The 20,276-nt window shown below is 42.7% G+C and overlaps 1 protein-coding gene across 8 annotated transcripts in view; it reads right to left on the reverse strand.

Annotated features, from left to right (window-relative positions):
* Positions 1-20,276, reverse strand: part of lrfn2b (leucine rich repeat and fibronectin type III domain containing 2b) — a 102,018-nt gene that overhangs the window by 3,591 nt on the left and 78,151 nt on the right. For 5 of the 8 annotated variants that reach the window (XM_029002601.1, XM_029002607.1, XM_029002606.1 and 2 more), the window contains one exon: positions 4,741-6,137. In XM_029002601.1, coding sequence (XP_028858434.1) covers positions 4,741-6,137 — 1,397 coding nt within the window. Of the gene's footprint in view, positions 1-4,740; positions 6,138-10,842; positions 10,948-16,610; positions 16,669-20,276 lie in introns of those variants that run through there. The other 3 variants (XM_029002604.1, XM_029002603.1, XM_029002608.1) reach the window with 2 other exon arrangements.

Genomic DNA, 20,276 nt, shown 5'->3' on the forward strand with positions numbered 1-20,276 from the left:
ACTCACTCTTAATTCCCTTCCCGAGGGCCGGGGCGGGAAACTTGACTGCCCTGGTGCCCGTTTCAGATTGATTTCAGCCCGTCTTTGGGTTTAATTCAAACATTGGCACAAAGTGGGGTGCCAGGGAAATGTCTGTCCGTGCTTATCATGAGAGAGGAGGGGGGATTAAAAAGGCCGCGTTTCCTTCTCACCCCTTCAGGCACAGAAAGCCAATTTGAGAGGTGTTTTGCCTGCATAGTGCTAAAAGCGCAAGGGCGTAACATTAATCAGAAAGTGTACAGGAATACTGCGGCGTGCCATTCGATTCAGACAGTGGCCTCCGTCTCCGCCCGCTTTAATGACCGTTTCAGGGCAAGGGTTATGTCGAGTCATTTAGCAAACAGCAGCTTGGGCCTAATAAACAACCACGTTTCTTCAGGCCCTTTTTTTTTTTCTTTCAACGCCAATCACTCTATTTCATGCATCATTTTTCACTCACTTTTCCATTTTGTTTTTTTTTCATTGAAACTGTGATTTTGAAACCCCCGTTTTTTTCTCTGCATCGATTTCTGCACCAGGCGGCCTTCAGGTCCATTGATCCCTCCTCCTCATCAGCCAGCAAAAGAAATTTGACTATGCGGTTGTAAGCAAAGCGTATAATGGGCTCGCTCCTGCCACACACTCCGGGATTTTGCCGCACCGTCACAGCAGCGATACAAAAAAAAAAAAAAAAAAAACGGAGACACTGTTGTGTGTGCATGTGTGTGTGTACAGATAGCCTTGAGTGTACATCGAAAACTATGATCTCTCGCTGCACCATATAATCCTAACAGATGAATGCATTCAAAAGAAATAGGCAGGCAAAGCATGGTCATGACAGCAGGGGACGACATCTGGGACTAGTAGGCATTTATATTCCTCTCTGCCACTCCACTTTATGAGTGTGTTCGGGGGCCGAGAGATGGAGAGAGGCGGCGCTTCGGTATACATGGTGGGCTTTTCTCCAGCTGAGGCGCAGCGTGAAGCCCCTCTGTGGCGTTATTTATTTCACATGAGCAGGAGATTGAGGGAAAGCCGACTTCCAGACTAAATTGGCGTGGCATGCGGCAGCCGCCTGGCGGTAGGCGATGCCACACAAATTGGGGAGGGGAGAACCCGAGCCACCCCGATATTAGCAGCTTTTTCCAGAAAGCCTTACTGTGCGGATTGCTGCCGTGTACATTTAATCTGATTAGGTTGTCAACAGAAACCCCTCCCTCCCTTCCTTCCTTCTTTTTTTTTTTTTAAAAGTCTCTGGAGAGCAAGGTGGCTCGGAAAATGTCAGATATCTTGAAGGCAAATTGCCCTTTTCCTTCCCACATGGATTATGCCAATCCATCACCGCTAAGAGCTTAAGTGGCACTAAAATGTGATACCGTATTTCACCGGGGCAAGATTGGCAGGTTGAGTCAATGAACACGCATACTTACGGGTAATGCAATTCAACCCAGTTACAATTTGGGGTAATAGCTGGGGGGGGGGGGGGGGGGGGGGGGGGGGGGGGGGGGGGGGGGTATTGTGCATGCATTTAAAATTCAGCTCTAATAAAATTGTAATGACTTTTAATGATTAGCTTTCAAGACAGCCGCCAAGAGAGAGAGGGAGTGAGAATGGTGCAACGTTGGCGTAACCACATTCCTATCTGGGTTCACCTCAACCTGCCCTGTCCATGGTGAAATGCACTGAGGGATGACACGAGCACGTGACGTGCCAGCTATTGTCCATTTAAGTATAGCTTGCAGGCTACATTTGCAATTCAGGTGAAATGTTGCCAAGGTGCCGCGTCCGCCACACCTTCCTTGTCTCCGGAAACTCAATAAAAAAGGAGTCCTGATCGCACCGTTAACCTGTTGGCGATTCTACATCTTCCAAGCGACTCTTCCATCTTGGCCTTACCACAGGGGTAAATTCGACGCCACCTCAACCCCCTCGTGATTCCGCTCTTGCAGGACGATGGGAGCGGATATGCAGGTGATTTAAGTACGTGGATGAGGAGGAAGTTAGGCGGGAGATGGCTTTGCTAATGGGAAGAAATGATGAGACATAAACCTCCTTGTCCCCGGCGACAGCTGCGAGAAGGAACGCGTTCACTGTAAACCTGGCGAAACATAATTATCTCCGCTCAGTATCTGCTATGAATCCGAACCCAACAACAACCGAATTTATGTGGCCTGTATGTGAAAATAATTCATGCTGCATCCTGCCCTTGGTATAAATTACTGGAAATGAGGTCATAAATATGCCCAGGGTTATGAAATCAGATAATACATAAACATGAAGAGGGATTCTATGGTTAGAAAGACAACTCCTCCAAAGACATTAGTGCAGAAGTGATTTAAAAATGGTATGAAGTAACTGGATTTCCCTTCCTGGCTGATTTCACATTCACATTGAGATTTACTGTAATGCAGTGCACAGGACGCCTATAATAAAGTTTATGGCTCATTAGACACACTTGGACTGACAGAACCCAACGAGGACAACGAGCTCCGTTCTTGGACTGTGAGTCGGAAGAGTACAAGTGAGTTGTTGTCGACATTTTAACAATTCAAGGGACATAGTGGCAGGATGACGGATGTGTCCCCCTGGACTGTTTGCCATGCTATACTATTAAGGAAAACGGCATGAGTCGAGCGGCAAGCTGCGTTTCTGGCTTTGCTTCTGAGCGTGGGGTGGGCTGAGAACATAATTCAGTGTAAAGTCACAGTTTGTGCCACTGTGCATGAATAGAGAAAGAACAATGTTCTCCAAAAAAAATCAATAAAACACGATTTTGAAACTTGGTTGTCCCTCGTCTGGTATATAAATCAGAGAACATGTGAGCCAGTACAATTCCTTTTTTCACAAGGATGTTTTAGGTTTAAATGTTACTGCCGAATACGACAGAGATGAAATAAAATGAATCATTCGTGGATTAAGCCTAGTCCATAGATTAATAGAGAACTTCAGTGAAGTCCTCAGTGAGGTGTAGTTCGCTTAGTCTAGGACTAGGCTTAATCCATGAACAGGAAACCGACCATGTCTTGCGAACTGCAGACGGTATTGAACGCCTCCAAGAGCAGATGCGGATACACATTTTTTCTTGTTGTCCTCTTTTTCAAACAGAACTCACATTAGATAAGCTAAGATACATCCAACCCCGACAATTTTCAGGTAAGCACAGAATACTGCAACTTTCTGAAGGCCTGCATGTTGCTCTGGTTTCCTCTTTGAATTTTTTGGATTGTTAAATTGATCTCGCTATTCATTTTAGGACTGCCCCTCAGCTCAGTTATTATTAAGACCCGGATTCGAATCCCACTTACTACCATTGTGTCCCTGAGCAAGACACTTAACCTTAAGTTGCTCCAGGGGGGGACTGTCCCTGTAACTACTGATTGTAAGTCGATCTGGATAAGGGCGTCTGATAAATGCTGTAAATGTAAATGTATTGGAAAAAGTATATAAGTTATCATGCAATCACCCTTTTTGTATTACATCTGTATTTGGAATGTTAACCGCTGGAAAACACCAGCTATAGTAAACATTAGCCAACATCTGTATTTGTAATGTTAACATCTAAAAGACATCAGCATTAATCATTAGCTGCTTGGAAGAGAAACCGAGGAACAAGAGAAGTGTTGCAACACAAAGTCGCCGGGGCGAGGTGACCGAGACCTGGCGGGATCTGGGAAAACAGCGAACGGAGAACTTGCAGATGGAAAAAGAAGGAGACCACCAATCATGAGATAAACAACAGTGAAGTTCTACGAATTTCTACGGGACAAACCCATCTGACGTCTGAATGTACCACCCAGTATTGAATAAAAGGAGGAGGCACGTCAGAAACCACAGAGCTGTTGGAGGCATGCTGTAATGTGCGTCTCTGATTGCTCTCCTTGCAAGTAAAACGGACTCAATTGCTTCGTGTCTTTCTTCTCCAGTTATTTAATAAGTGTTAGAACGAGGTATAACTCTGACAATGTAAATGTATTTAATTAAGACTCCGCATTCCTAATGACCACACTACTGAAGAGGAAGGAGAACGTCATCACCCCTCCTACTCGTGTCAACTCTGCCTTGTTTTGGTTTTATTTCACAGTATGTTCAGTTCTCCATATCTGAGCCAATGAATCACTCATCATCTAATTAGCCCATATGTTGTTTCATAACCATGCATGCAGAGCAAAAAAAAATACAACAAATCAACAAAGCATGTCATGTCATAAAGCCAAAAAGGCAAAGTCAATACAGTCTGTGCTCTCTTGTAGTTAGGCATCTGGGGTGGTATTATTTTCCACCCAATACAATATGTCTATCTATTGGAAACAGTGGCATTGATGAAATGACAGAAGGCAGAGCCGGATATGCTGAGATTTATGTTGGGGTTATGAGGATGGACAGAATTAGGAATGAGTGCATGAGAGGAACAGTTAGGGTTAGAGATGTCAGAGATGTGAGATTACGTAGGTTTGGACTTGGTTTGATGTTGGGAAAAGAGTGTTGAGGATGAAGCTACCATGGCAGTAGGAAAAGAGGAATCCCTATTAGGAGGTTTATGGATGTGTTGAGAGTGGACATTAATGTGGTTGGGGTCGAAGAGAAAGATGCAGAGGACCGGAGGAAATGGAGACAGTTTATCCGCTGTGGTCATTTGGCTGCTTACGGTAGCAGCCAAATGTAGAAGAAGACAGCATGTCTATCTTTCACAGTTAACTCAACATAACTTTAATCTGGATTTACCTGTAAATGAGGACCTCGTCATCAGAGCAGTTGTACTGGAGCTGGTACATCTTCACCTTGGGTGCGGCTTTGTTGACGGACCACCTGACTAAAGCTGAGACAGCAGTTACATCTGACACTGACACAGCCTTATCTGGCTGGACCTTGGGGACCGTCTTACTGGTCTTGGTTGTCCCAGTAATATCCGATAGTCTAGATTTGGGCTGTGTGGCCTGCCCTGTGCTGTTGCTGATGTGTGGCAGCTGAATGATTGACAGCTCAACGGTGGCAGTAGACTCTCCGGCAATGTTGGCAGCAATGCAGGTGAAGGTGCCGTAGTCCTTGGATGTGGTAATCATGATCTCAAGGGTTCCGTTGCTGTAAACCACAGTCCGGGAAGAGTTGCCAAGCAATCGGTCGTCAGGGGCAACCCAGTGGATGGTTGGTGTAGGGTCTCCGACAGCTTCACACCTCAGATTGGCAGTTTGGCCCTCCAGTACAAGCATCCTGTGGGTATGCTGGGTGATTAGGGGCTGCTCACACATGAACTCATCCTCTCGTATATTCCAAAAGTAGCGCCCCTTCAGGCCAGGAGGGGAAGCACACGTTTCTAAATCATCATCCCTTTCCAGACGCCTGAACCACAGGAGCTCACAATTGCAGTGCAGTGGGTTCCCACCAATGCTTAGCGAGAGCTGGGGGGCGAATGGTGTGGTCAGCAACGCCGAATCCTGTGCCCGGGCAAAGATGGGGTCCGGAGGAAGCTTCTGAAGCCTGTTGGACGTCAGGTCTAAACGTGCTAGCCTCTCCAAGTCAACGAACGTCCCCTCTGGGATGTAGTCCAGAAGATTGTGGTCCAGACTCAGCTGATGCAGGTTGACCATCTGGCGAACTGACTCCCAGGGAAGCCCCTGCAGGTTGTTGTAGGACAGATCTAGGTCTTCCAGCACAAGGACAAGGTCATCCAAGGTCCTATCTGAGATGCGGCCGAGTTGGTTGTTGTTAAGAATGAGATGCTGCAAGTTCACCAGCCCCCGAAGGTCATCTGGGCCCAGCTCTGTCAGACGGTTGTTGTCAAGGTGAAGGGAGCGAAGCGTCTCCAGGTCGCCAAAGGAAAATGGCTGTATGTAGCCGATGGTGTTGCGGGAAAGTGTCAGGTCGACAAGGTCGGTCATGTTGACAAAATCATGCTGAGTTATACGCAGGATGTAGTTGCCACCCAGACGCAGTTCCACCGTGCGCCGGTCGATGTCCGATGGCACAAAGAGAAGGCCTTTGGCAGGGCACAGGGTACCCAGGGACTCAGACAGGTTCTGGCACACACAGTACTTTGGGCAGGCTTGGGCCATTGTCACCACCACACCCAGGACCAGCAGCCCACAGAGCATGTGGTCCATGGTAGATTCACACATAGGAACCTGGAGAAAAAAAGAACAAAGATGTATCAATCACTGGGTTTGGACATCAATCCCCATTGGTCCTATGGGGTCTCTGTTGACAGTCCCCCAGGGTCATCTGTATTGATTTAGTTGTACTTTGATCCAGGCCAGCGTCTTTACAGGTTACAACCGTGTTTGATCTCGTTTTTTTTTATGTCCACCATTGTATGTATCTGTGTGTGCAGACAAGTGGATGAACGAATGAAGGAGATTGGTGTGGATATGATGAAACAAGCTAAATGAAGTGTAAAATTACAGAATTACAGCAAATAAAACATCAGTCAACATGGTCTTTTGATCCTTGGTTCTCATTCATATTTATGTACGCTACTCTAAATTTTCTCTTGAATACAAAAGTTAAAATAATATGGTGATGGAATGCAGTTGAGAAACACCAGCCACTCTGCATGGATGCAAACGAATCCTGCAGACTCTGATAGCGTTAAATCATGCAGGGAAATGAGAAAATTATCACGTCCCCTCCACAAAAAAAGGGAGAATAAAATAAATAAACAAATAAATAAATAAAAAGAGGACATGCTGAGGCCATCGATGAAGACCACTCATTCCAGACAATTAGGTATCTAGTCAAACAGAAAGTAAAGTGCCCTCCTCTCCTTCGCCGTGTCTCCGCCGACTCAATGAGTCGCTTCATTAGGTCTGCCCTCAGATGGGCGGCAGCCATCCACCCTCTCAAACAAGCACACAGATAAACATCAGCACAAAACACACCAAAATTCTATGCTAAGCAAATAATAGGCAGAACCCCCTCTCAAAATCAATATTAATTCAATATCAGCGTTTTGTTGTTGTTGACTCGATATTTTGCTCATATTTGCATATGATGATTATTTTTTCACATAGTACTGTAAGAACATTATTCGCTAATGTCACATTAATTATGTCTATTGCTCACTGACTCACTCACCATCCCTAACCTCTAAGTTCAGAACTGATTCATGGCTTCTGGACAGGATCCTGGGACTCTGTACCCACCCAAAGCACCCACCATGAAGTATTGTGATATGTAACTGAGCATATGACTGGCAGTGACCCACAAGCACATATTGTATCTGACACGGCCTCTTTATTGGAACCTGCCTGCTAGGCGGGTTAAACAGGAAGTCGGCGGGCTCCTGCGGCCCTGTACTGACAAACGCTGAATGAAGACGTGGTTGTGCACGGGTGCACGGCACCTGACACCTCACAGGGTCCCTCTGTCACAGCTCTCTGTCTTCCACTTCCTGTCAAATAAATCAATCAGTCACTGCCAAGGGTAAGGAGGGGGGTTGGTGGATGTATGGATGATTGGCGCGGCCAGCAGGTTCAGCAAATCAGGCTTGTACCCAGCAGCAGTTTGGTGATCAGACAGGAACCTTGATGGACTCACATATCACAGGACGATGACAAGGTGCCACAGGAGTTCGCCACACCCATGCGACACAAGGTAACAGACATGAAGACCAACACACACACTCGCTGTCACACAAAGAAGACAGAGACTGACGTCTCAACATATGCTGTGCTTTTCTATCAGAAATAAACAGGTGCGAATAAAAACAAAAACCCAAACTCCAAGTAGCGAATCCTTGTTGGTATTTAGTTTCACATGAGAAAATCACAAGATGGAATGTGCAATTGAGCTTTCAGATCATCAAGGTAGCCATCTTCGTTATTCCAGATCACACTAATAGAAAGGATTATGTGTGTTATTTTAAAAAACAAATTAATACACTGATGAAAAAAAGATTAAATAAGATAAAAGTCAATACTAGATACATTTTTGAATATTCATTACCATATTGCCCAGTCGCCTTGTACCTATAGGATTTTCCCCCTTTAAAATTTCTCATAAAAGTCAAAGCACCGTAAAACTCATTAAAAATGCTAAAAAAAAAAAAAAAGTAAATAAAACAACAGCAGCATTTAACAAACATATGCACTGCATTTTATTCCTCCTCACAGGAGAAAAGGAGAAAGAGAGGGAGAGAAGAATGTGAACATGTATGTGTGATTAAGAATGTGAGAAAGACGTTGGGGTGGCATCTCTGCCGCGATCGTGCCAAGGCTGAAGTAACAATATATACCCCGGGTGTTCACACAGCCCACAATGCACCCTGGTGAGACTTGTCTCTATGTGAGAATGTGACGAGAGGGTAAGTGTTTGTGTGTGATAAATACGCAGTAAGTGAAGTTGCAGCAGTACGCTTCCGCTACGAAAAGAAAGAGACAAGTTGCTTCTCAGAGGTGATAAAAAGAAAAGCTGTTCAATCTATTACATTCATGTCACAGGGTTTTAAAAATCCCATTCCAGAGATGAATTATTTTTCCTGTTTTTTTTTTTTTTTTTAGCAGCTGCTTGCAATATCACTACCAATGCGGCACCTATCAGTTTGATGGCATCTCTTACATGTGCTCCAGTAAATATCTCCCGCTGTCTTCATTCATCCTTGATAGAGCGCTGTAATATCTGATTATTCTCAATTTGTATGTTTTCCCTTTTCTCAGATCTATACATGTTTGTTCATTGATTATTGTGTGCCTGTGTGAGTTAACACAAACCACGGTTCTTTCTTTCACGGGTCTAAATAGGTTCTTTTTTACCTTAAACAGACAAAAAACAAAACTTTCAGCTGCGCATGAAATGCTTGGTGCATAAATGAAATTCATTTCAGGCCATTTCATAGCTACACTTGAAATAGCAACTTTGGAACAAAAATCACTGAATGCGGTGGCTCTTTGGTCTGTTTTCAACTTGCTGCCTTATTATTATTATTTTATGACAAATATTAGAAGAAATAGTCTGACTGAAAAGTATTTATGAACATTTATGAAATGTTAACAGTGAAAACCCCAAGAGACACCGTAACATTTTCACTGCTGCTTGTTACTGATTCTCCAGTCTCAGTGACCAGTGGGGTGGACATCATTCATTCACATGTCCAAGTCCTTGCTCAAACATTCCCCATATGACGCTCACGACCTTATGGATGGACGGGATGGGATAAAACTGGTCACACAGGAGAACCTCTCTAACATAACTAAGATTCCATGTCTTTGTTCGTTTACACGCCTCTTATCAACAGTGTCTTACAATCAGTAGTTACAGGGACAGTCTATGGTGCTAGTTCATGGGGTTTTAACATGTTAGTTCAACACATGACACTAGACAGGAACACTGAAGAGGAAACCTCACAGCAGATAAAGTTCTGTATGTGTTGAGGGTACGTGAGTGTGTCCATTTGTATTCATATTTGTGTGAGTGCAAATGTGACCATCTCTACTCATCCACACAGCAAAGCTCAGAAGAGCTGTCCCCTCCATAGCACGCACACGGAGCTTTAGTCCTGAATGCCGGAGGGGGATGTGGATGGGATCAGATCAGCAGGATCCAGCCTGATTAACATTCCCCTGGCATCGGCGGCTCTCGGCGGGGGAGACTCTGAGCTGCTCTGTCCGTCGGTCCGACATTCTCTGGTCTCCGCCAGCGCTCTAAAGAGCCAATTCAGCACAATAAAGGAGTTCGGAGGAAGGCAGTTTAACTAGCGCTTAAGCTCCCGAAAATGTCACTGGCTCGCCAGGAAAAGCAGGCCCCGGAGGGTACACATTACAGCATCTGCCTGTGTGTGTTTGTTTAAGCACTGAGCATCCGTGAGGGGCTTGCATATGTATTATGAAGCAATTTGCATGTTGAGAATCATTTTGTATTTTGGCCGCTTGCGGATTTTCCAAGACCTGGACCTTTGGGGAAATACTCCGTATCAAAGGTTTCCATTGGTTATTGCATCAGCAGCATCACCCCAACTTCACTTCCCATAACCAGCAAGTACTTGGTTGATGAGTGCAAAATCATATGATCCTAAACAATGTTATGCACAATGTCCTTCACACAGATTCTCTTTTCTTTCATTTTTGTTTTATGAGTATTAATTTGATGGGTATTAATTTAACACACTTATTTACATTTCATATTTGCACATTTCACCATACACCATAAGTGGTCATACCTTTTTTATATACTATACAATATATATACAATATAATTATTATATATACATTTTATATTGTGTTTTTGCTATTTTGCACACTCTTTTGTATATTTTGGCAATAAAGCTGATTCTTTTTAAAATCATTTGCTTGCCATTACTGTAACAATATTTAACAATATACAGCCATTGACATATTCAGGTTCATTTAGAAATGTCATTTTTTAAATGCTTTTTCTCATTAAAAACACAAAATTTGTGATCCAAAGGAATGCTGCATTCACTAATGCAAATCTGTCACTACATCAAGTCTGCAAGCCTCACTGATTTTTTAACCAAATAAATTGGTTAATTATTATCAGTTTTATCATCCATTCTAATGTTGCAATTATTACAGGACTTTTTAGTTATGCAACTATCCTATCATCCAACTTGACCACAACACCACAACATTGGCTTAGAATGCAGTGACATAAGTTATAACACTCATCCAGGTACTGACAATTGAAAAATGACTGTGAAAAAGATATAGCATAGCTATAGGGTTTCATAGCTATAAAGTGGATTTTCTGTGTGTGTATATGAATTTGTGTGATGTTGGTTTCTGTTGCCTGCGCCTCTCGCCTGGCTTCAAGCTTTATACCAGCACCCAGATCTCATTTATCAACAGTGACAGCGAGGGTTTCATAACAGCTCACCGTCCAAGAGATCAGCTTATTCAGAAGGAAAACTCTTCCTGGCCCCATTTCCAGAACGGTGGAAATAATCCTGGCTTCCTCGTCGCTTCTCTTCTGTTCTCTTCTCTTGGCATGAAAAAAAAAAAAAATTTGAGTTTGTCACCAACTTATGATGGTGTTTGGATGCAGCGCTGTGGTGGAGTAGTCATTAAAACACACAGCCTGACTGGCTCGACGCGCTCTCGGCTCATGGGACGTTGGAGTGTGACGAAGTGAACTGCAGCCGGGGCTGAAAATAGCTACGATTCGGGTGTCTTCTCGAGTGCCGCTACTCACTACACCTGTGTTTTGCTCTGAGCTAAGAAGATCGCTTACTTGCACTTCCAGTCCATCCCTGTCACAACAGCTCTAATTTGCCTTCATGTCATATTACGATTATTATTCCACGGCACGTCCACGTTACATCTTTTTGTTGATGGCTTGTCTAAAGAAGATTCCTGGCTGGAACAAACAGACTCCAGCTTCCCAAAACCCTGAAATGATAAGCAGGCTTAGAAAATGTAACTGTACGTAAGTATGCATGAATTATTTTTGCCATTATTATTATTATTATTATTATTATTTACTGATAGTAGTAGTCGTTTAGACGTGGTGGTTCGACTATTTTGTAGTGCCCACAGTGGCTGCTGATGTCTGCTGCTAAGGCCGAGTTTCTATCTGGCCTGGATGCTGCTGTAGATTACATTGCCACAGATCAACGAGTTTCATGGTTCAATCTTTTAGGGTAAAAAACCCCAGGCGATAACAAGACGCAATGAGAAAGGGAGAGTGAGCAAGAGAGACTCAAATTCTGGTTCAGTCAAGCAAGGGACAAATATAAAGTGCTGTGTGCTCACACAGACACACACAAACACACTTTCAAAAGATACCCCAACTATAAGTAAAGCAGCATTCTAACTTTTGGTTAATTGCAAAAATGACATATGGAATTCAATAATTATCTACTAAATATCAGACACTCATTCTAAAGCAGAGGTGCGACACACATAATAACAAGCCTTCAGGGCTTGGAATAAGGGTTCAAAGAGGTCCCCATTATAATATAAAAAACACATGGACACACACACACACACCAACCTTTAGGAATAAATTACAAAAGCATCTTAGACACCTACATCTCAATTGCCCTTTTGCAGGCCCAGCTGTGCATACTGACCCACAATGCACCTCTGCTTCTCCTCAGGTGGGCCCCACACTCGTCTCAGTCCATATGCTGGCTCTCTAAGGCAATGCACACAGGGCCTGCCAAATAATGCTCCCCTATTCCCAGGGCGAACACGGGTCACCATGCAGTGATCAATCAAAAAAGACGTGTAGAGAATAATATGATGGACGTGGACCTTGAACACACTGGATGTGTCACGTTCGGCTTGATAAATCTGAAAGCCAATGTTTCTAAAAGTAAATTATACATTTGAATTTAAAATTTAATAAATAAAGCTAAGAAGCTCAAATAGCTAAACTAAAAATAAAAAATACGTGATTCAATTACATTCTACACATAGGTTCTACTTTCCCCTTTAATACCTGAATAACATTATATAACATTATTTCTTATTTTTAATATATAGTACATCAAACCTTATTGCAAAAACATGTCTCTCATATAATGTGGTGTGTCTAATGTCAGTGTGACCATTAAAAACAACTTTCATCTGTCTGCTTTTGCCTCTTCTGCAGCCATGTGTCCGATGACTTCAACTCTAGGACAAAGTATCATAGACGGCGTCTCATAATTATTCTGAATTTTCAAGTTATTAAAGATGTTAAAGATGTAAACACATAGATACGACGTCTGTACTAATATAAATGTCTCTACTTGTCAAGATCCTTTTTTTTCTGTTTTTACTGGAATGCTTCACTAATGCACCTTGTACATTATGCCGGTTTATGCCGGTTTATTTTTATGGTTTTATAATTTTTTTCCTTGGTGTGTTCAGGGTTCCATTTCACTTTATGCTATGTGTGTGTGATTATGTACGTAACAAAACACACACCTTGATACAGAGAACCCACACTCTTCACTCTAAAGAACACCTCTGCGCGCAGACAGATGCTATATAAAGATCAATGTAGGGCTGAGAACACAGGCGGAGAACACACCGAACCAGCATCATGGCTGCAAAACTAGTGCTGCGCTACTGCGACAGATCTGAGCATCACCTGCCCAAACTCCCTTTAAACAGACGCTGCCAAATGCATCCGGCACCAACGAAACAAGAGGCCTTTAAAAATAGGACCTACAAACAAAGCCGGCAAAAAATACATTAATAAGAATAAAAAACACAGACTGTGCCAGTCTTAAATAGGCCTGGCATGAATAAAGAACGGTAATTGTTGGAGTAAGCTGCAGTTTAAGGGTGAAGTTCCTGCCTGTGGGAAGTGGGAAGAATGGAAATTCGTCCCCATCCTCGCCGCCCCCTCACTCTCCTGGTTTGGGCACAGAGACTGGCAGGCTTGGCAGAGACTCACTTCAACAGGTGTGTTGAGAAATAGAAAGAAAAATAAAAGAGTGTGACTGTGCCATACCATCTTTTTTTTTTCTTTTGGGAGGGGGGCGGCCCAGCGGCACAGCGGAGAAATACTCCTCTCCTCTGCTCACGTCTCGTTCTCCCACATTCGACAGCCCCGCTGATGCCCGAGTCAGGGCTCTTATCAAGAACTGTCACCCCACCGTCACACATATACCCACACAAAGCCTGCCAGCGGCACAGCGATATGCGGGCGTCCCCGCATTTCGCCCCGACAAAGAGAGCCAGCCGGCCAATCAAAAAAGGAGATGGACGGGGAAAGGAAAGACCTTTACTGCCATGGCATCAGAAACCGTGGCATCGTGTCATGCCTGAGTGGCAGCGAATACCACCAGCGAGGTGTGCGTCAGATGCCACCAGAGTCTGGTAATGGAAACTATAAGACTGCACATGCTCCATATGCATCGTTCCATATTGTCAGTTTTAAGGAGATTTAAGATTGGACAGTCAGTCTCTTTGTAGAATCAGAAACGTCATATTTCTACATTCTGTTCATAGAGTTTTTTTCTTTGTTTTTTAAACCTGTAATGATAAAGCGCCATTTCAAAATCAGTCCATGTAACATCACCATAGCTACATTTGATGAGAATTGTCTAGTTCTGAAGATCTGACAGCTTTTCCAGTCAGATCTTCCTGTTCCTTTTTTTTGTCACAATCTTTGCCACATATGTGTGTTCTGGCTGCAATGGTGTCTCCAGATTTAAGAAAAAAAAAAAAATTATCCCAAGGGAACTTTTCCCTTTACATGCTCAGTGCAACAAAGATAGAAACAGACCAACAGTAAAACCACTATAGTTAAGAAAATTGAAAAATGGACCAACCAATATAAAGTGCAGATAAAGTACATTTTATCTTATAATAACTCTATGAAGGTATGTACATTTGTTGCCTTTACCAAAAAAATAAATAAATAACAGGATGGGGTAAGTGAAGTAAGATAAAAAAAAAATATATGAGACTATAATAAGTAAAGCGAGGTCAGGTTGTAGTTAATTATTGATGCTGCAGTTGTAACTAAGTGATCCTTTAGAGAGCGTGGAGAAGATTTATACATTCTGATGGCCAATGGTAAGAGCTGGTAGCTCTCAGTTCTGCACCTTAGAGCAATGAGTCTTTTACTGTGTCTGCTGCTGCGAAGACCGATCAGGGTAGCGTTCATGGGGTGGATCGGATTGTCCAAGATGCTGAGAAGTTTCCTACACCTTCACCAAGATCATCTCCTGGAACCGAACCAGCTTTCGTGGTCAGCTTATTCAGTCTGTTGGGATCAGATGCTTTACTGTATTAAAAAACTTTTTCAAAATAGTATCGATCAGTTTTTGGAATTGGTAGAGGTGTGAATCATCATTCTAATGTGGATTGATTGGCAGACAAAGCTTTGTTCAGATTAACTGTCAATGCCAATTCCTCTCTGGAGAATATTTGTATTTACTTCCAGTAACTCAAACTTGGACTACTATTAATAAAAAAGAACAATGCAGCATTTTTCCAATTAAATAGACCGAAAAAAAACAATGACTTTGTTAATGAAATACATTAGAAATAGCGTCTGTGAAAGCCAATGCTTTACAAAGACAAAGTGCAAAAATGGATTTGGAGTTGCAGGTCGCAAGAAGGGTGTGAAAGTCACAGCTAGGGAAGGAGGGGGAAAAAAAGGAAAAAAGATGATGGTCTATATGAAGAGAGCGCGAGGAACTGGGCGAGCAAGGGAGCCGGAGAAAAGCGTGGGGAAGAGAGAACGGGAAGTGTGATGGTGTGAAAACGAGAGACAGACTTTCTCCTCTAGTAATGGATCTAGCATTTACTATTATGACGCATCCACATCATTTATGACATGAGGAATAATAATATCAAAAATAGTAGGGCTGTCAAAATGAAATAGTTAATCACTGACTGCATCATTTGTGAATATTTAATGTGTTAAAATAAATTCATGAAATGAATGCACTGTAGTTGTGTTTTGATTTTTTCCTGTATGAAGTCAGTCCTACGACATCTTAGGCGGAGAAAATTCCTACATAAAGATGACAGATGATGATGAAGAGGCCGATTTAAATGACAAATCTTGATTGTAAAATGGAGACAAGTGGCTGCTGAGGAACTCAAAAACAGGAAAAACAATCTTGTGTCTATACTCGTCATTTTAGAGTGGAAATAAAAGAAAAATGTTGCCTGAACTATAAAGTAATTTTCATTGAATTTTATTTCCAATTTATTTACTTTTAAAGACTGCATGGTGTTTATTATATAATTGAACGGATCTCTCCCCATAGGTCCCCATTTGAGCATCTTTCCCATTGACAGTTGACTTGTGTCCCATTGACACATGCATTATAGCAAGCTTAAGTCTTCATAATAATAAAAAAAATAACTGCAGACTAAATCTATAACATAAATCAATTTATGGTATGATGAGGGACATTACATTTCTATTTTAATGCTATTGCCAGTCTTTTTCAGAGTGCCTGCACACAACATGTAAGTCTGTGTGCGTGTGTGGGTGGGAGGGACTTTTGCACCAGGCCCGATAACACTCACCACCTCAAGCCTGTAAACTTATCTGTATACTTATTTTTAGTTGTCTGATAAGCATTACATAACCTTTTCATTTAGATGGCAAGATGAGAGAACAGGAATTGGAATGCATCAAGGGCAGCACCATCGTTGTGTGACGGCCAAGGTTGCTTTAACAGGGAAATTTATTTGTTTCTTGGAAAGATCGTTGAGTCTTTCCACTGGGACCCCCTCTGTAATACTTTCAAGTGGATTCACACACACACACACACGCACACACACACACACACACACACACACTCCTACATATTATTGAACATGCCTTTTTGCCAAAAGCACTTTCTCTGGACCTTCAAGGAGACTCCCAACAAAAAACTCGCCAAAAAAGTGATTAATTTTGGCCCGTAAAACAATTATCAACGCAGCACAGAGCAATCTCAAAGTAATGAGGGCAATTAAATCAGCATGAAACATTAATGGACCGGATATTATTTTATGGTAATCTGCCCAGTCAATAACCAAGTCCTATAAAAACGGACCCGTTTTCGTGTCACTTTCACAAACTTCATAAGAAAACCCACAGAGCATCGAAATCGTAAATTTCCTGCTGGTGGCTCCCTGAATCTGCAATCACAGCATATACATTTTGAATCTGGGACAACTGTCCACTGTCATAACTCCCACCTGTGCACATGTCACATTGCACCAGGCCCGTGGGGTTGGGCCGGAATAGAAGGACCAGCTCGCCTCGCCAGATGGCCTTGAGTCTCACGTCTTCTTCTCGAAGAATCTCGAAGTAAGCAAAAATGCGGGAGGAGCTATTCAAACTAAATCAGTTCAGGGCATTTCGCAAGATCGGTATAATCAATCAATCAATCAATGTTTATAATGTAACAGTTTTACAATAGAACAGTGCTCAAAGCCCCAGGTGAGCAAGCCAGAGGCAACAATGGCAAGGAAAAAACTCAAGAAAACCTTGAGAGGAACCTAGACTCAGCAAGGGGAACCCATCCTCCTCTGGTTAGCATTGGAGTACAATGAAATACATGCATAAAATGATGGCATAAGAAGGTTATTAAAGTCCACTTGTGTATGATGAAGTAGCATCCAGATAGTGTGTTAGAGTCCCAGCAGGTGACTGTCACATGGGGTCAGCAGAGGACCAAGTAGGGCAGTCCATAGAGGTCAGCTCGGAACAAGGACACTCTCCAGGCAGGATTTACTATCCACAGTGGAGTGGATGGTGAAGGATCAGCCTTCTGTGGCATTCTAGATGGAAAGAAGAAAGGCCATGGACTGGGATCTGGACTGGCATTATTTGCAATAGTCCCGCAGATGTTGCATGTGAGAAAAATGATAAGCCTGGTCAGGTACCAAGATAGATTTCAATATCAATATTCAATATTTTCTGTGCTTAGCTCAAGAGCTCATGGTATTGTGAAAATGTCAAGTGAAATCAGATGGCGGCTTCCTTTCACCTCCCGCATTTCAGGTGAAGGTTGCGTGTCAGAGGAAACACTGCGTTCCATTAGCTTCACTCTGGCCTCTGTAGACGGCACTCTTGATAACGGGAGTTGCTAAAGCGTTGACAGTGAGCTTAAAAAGTGCCTCCTCCCTTGCCCACCTCCCAGAGCACAAGTCAATTACCTTCACAGAGGTGCCTGGCCCAAGAGAAAAAAGTGGGAAGCACCACAGTTTACTTCTATTCCACTCCTAAAGACCTGTGCTTACAGGCTATGGGCGATGTTTCCATGGCACCAGGTGAGTCGTGGTGCATTGAGAGTGTTCGAGAGAGTCATACTGTTGAGAGATGTCCACTGATGGTGCCGTGAGCAAGGGGGAAACCGAAGAGGAAGAGACTGGTGCAGCTAGAAATACAAGTGAGATGCATTGATAAATCACCCAAAATGGTATGATAGAGCTGTCAATTATTTCTCAGGACCCCTCCCATTTTATATAAACATCATTAAGGCAGGATGGGTAGTTAGTTCCTGTCTAGTTAGAATGCCGTATTATTTTTGAAGCACCAGACACTAGCAACAGATCGTGGTACTTTTTGTACAACATCACCAAGTCACTATTCTTAGAACAAGAACAATGGTCTCAAAAACAAAACAAAAGTCTTTTCAGAAGGACAACAAAAGTCTCTTCATCACTAGAGCTGTTGTCAGTCTCCGAAATGATCGGTTCAGATGTGATCCGTCGCTTGGAATAAAAGCCTTCATTGTTTCAGACAATGGGTATGATGTTTTTGTCATCAATTAATTTAAAAAAATGATGAAAGGGCGAAGATGAAGAAAATGTCAGCTCTTTTGTTAATCTGTATGATTTATATGTAATTAACAGACTGATGGAAAAGAGTTGTCCATACACAACAGAGTTAATGATCAGAAGCACATTACAACTACCATCTCAGAGCCGAAAAAATGTATCCTGCAAAGTAATATTTCAAATGGTATAAGGAAGTTGCAGGGCTCAAATAATTTTTAATTTTAACCAACTCAATTCATCTCATTTGGCAATTGTTGGAGTTAATTTAAAACATTTGTGTTGGTAACTGGTAATTGGTATGGAGGTGCAGAGACTGGGTTGTTTACACCTAATAGGTGGCATCAGAGAGCTAAATATTAAAAGGATCTGTACGGTGTGTGTACTGTACAGTGTTCTTTCATAATCATTTTAATTAATTAAAATGTTAGATGGGAGACACTCACACTGACTGAGGTCGATCCAGATTGGCATACTATATACACAACAGTCCAGAATCCTACTTAAAATCTGTTTTTAAATTTAATAGCATTTAAAGCCAGACCCAAGAGTGCACAAGAGAAGAACAATAACAGCAAATAAAAAAATCCCTGGACTGCCGTGTTGATTTATGCGCTGAAGAAAACATTTCTTCAGTCACCCGTGGTTCCACACGACTCTTCAGGGGTCCCTAAGCCAATGGCAGTGAGGAGCGGTGGCAGGCTGCCTGCAAGCACAAATCCCTGCTTGTGTCCCTGCTGGTGCGTCAGGGCGGCTAAGCCCCGTGATTCTGCGTCTAGCGCTGCGTACCGGGGGCTGGACGGAGCCCGTCAGCCAGGCCTCCCACAGCAATTAGACAGAATTATCCTCAGCCTTGCTGCATTCTGGAAGCCTCTGCCACACCGAGTCTGAGGTGGACCTACCAACACACACCGAGCCAGGTCACGCGGGTGTACAAGCCAAAACAAGGAGAACGGGAACCCCTTAATTCCCAACAATGGGGTGGAGTCTACACCACCAGGCAAAAGTTTGGATGCACCTACTCATTTATGAGTCTTTCATTTTTTTTTTCAACATTACAGAACAAAACCCAAGACTAAATATTACTATGTAATAACACACGTGAGGTTATGTAATAAGGCAAAAGTTAAGACAAAACATCCGAGTCTCTCCAAAGCAGGGAGCTTTTGCAGTGATGGCACCATTTCACACTCTTGGCTTCTCTCCACCACCTTAAGTTAGACAATGGAGATGGTTTCCAAGAGTCCTGAAAGCATATGCAAAACACTTTCTTATCATTCACTTATGTCAATGAGCATCTCATGAAGCGGCTTTTGATGATGACAACAGTGAACAAAGCAGCCGTGAAGGTAAAAAGAGCCGATTCAGAAAAAAAATGGAGGCTGATAAGCAATATAGTTCCCACTAAAAGTGAATGCAAATATTAACACTGTAAACACTTTAATGCCTTTTTTATGTTTATGTCTGATATGTATGATATGTTTATCACTTTTCCCATATAAGTAAGCTGATTATGAAATAAAATGATACATGGTTATGTCTTCAGTAATTCACTTTTGGAATTTATTTAGGCCCCAAATCTACACATATTTTGTAACAAAAAAAAAATAAACGGTCCCTCAAACAAGTGCCCCATGTAGCATCAAACTAAAGACCTCAACGCACTGCACTGTTCAGCAATGCTATGAGATTGTTACAAGGATCTAATAAACCTGGGTTTGATAATCTTTACTTTTCTTATATCAGAATGATTGTACAAGCACTTCGTCTTTATTGCGGTCTTGGGGTTGCAAGAAGCAAGAACTTGACAACAGACATCTTTGAACCTCTCTCACAGTATGATGCAGGACAAAGATATCAGCATCATTTCTTTTTTGTGATCGTTAGGTTCTTTGGATCCTTCTGTCTGTCTTGGCACGATATATGAACCGGGCCCGAGAGCCGTGATGTAGGGGAGAAGGTTTGGGTGTTCTCGCTGCTACTCCTCGCTCCTCCATTGTTTGCATGTGCAGCTTCACTGCTGGCATAGGCTTAGCGGGATTAGCGGAAGGGCATCAAATTTACAACAGCAGGCAGGCAGGC

The sequence above is a fragment of the Denticeps clupeoides genome, chromosome 14 (assembly GCF_900700375.1).
Source record: "Denticeps clupeoides chromosome 14, fDenClu1.1, whole genome shotgun sequence".
In the NCBI taxonomy this organism is placed as follows: domain Eukaryota; kingdom Metazoa; phylum Chordata; class Actinopteri; order Clupeiformes; family Denticipitidae; genus Denticeps; species Denticeps clupeoides.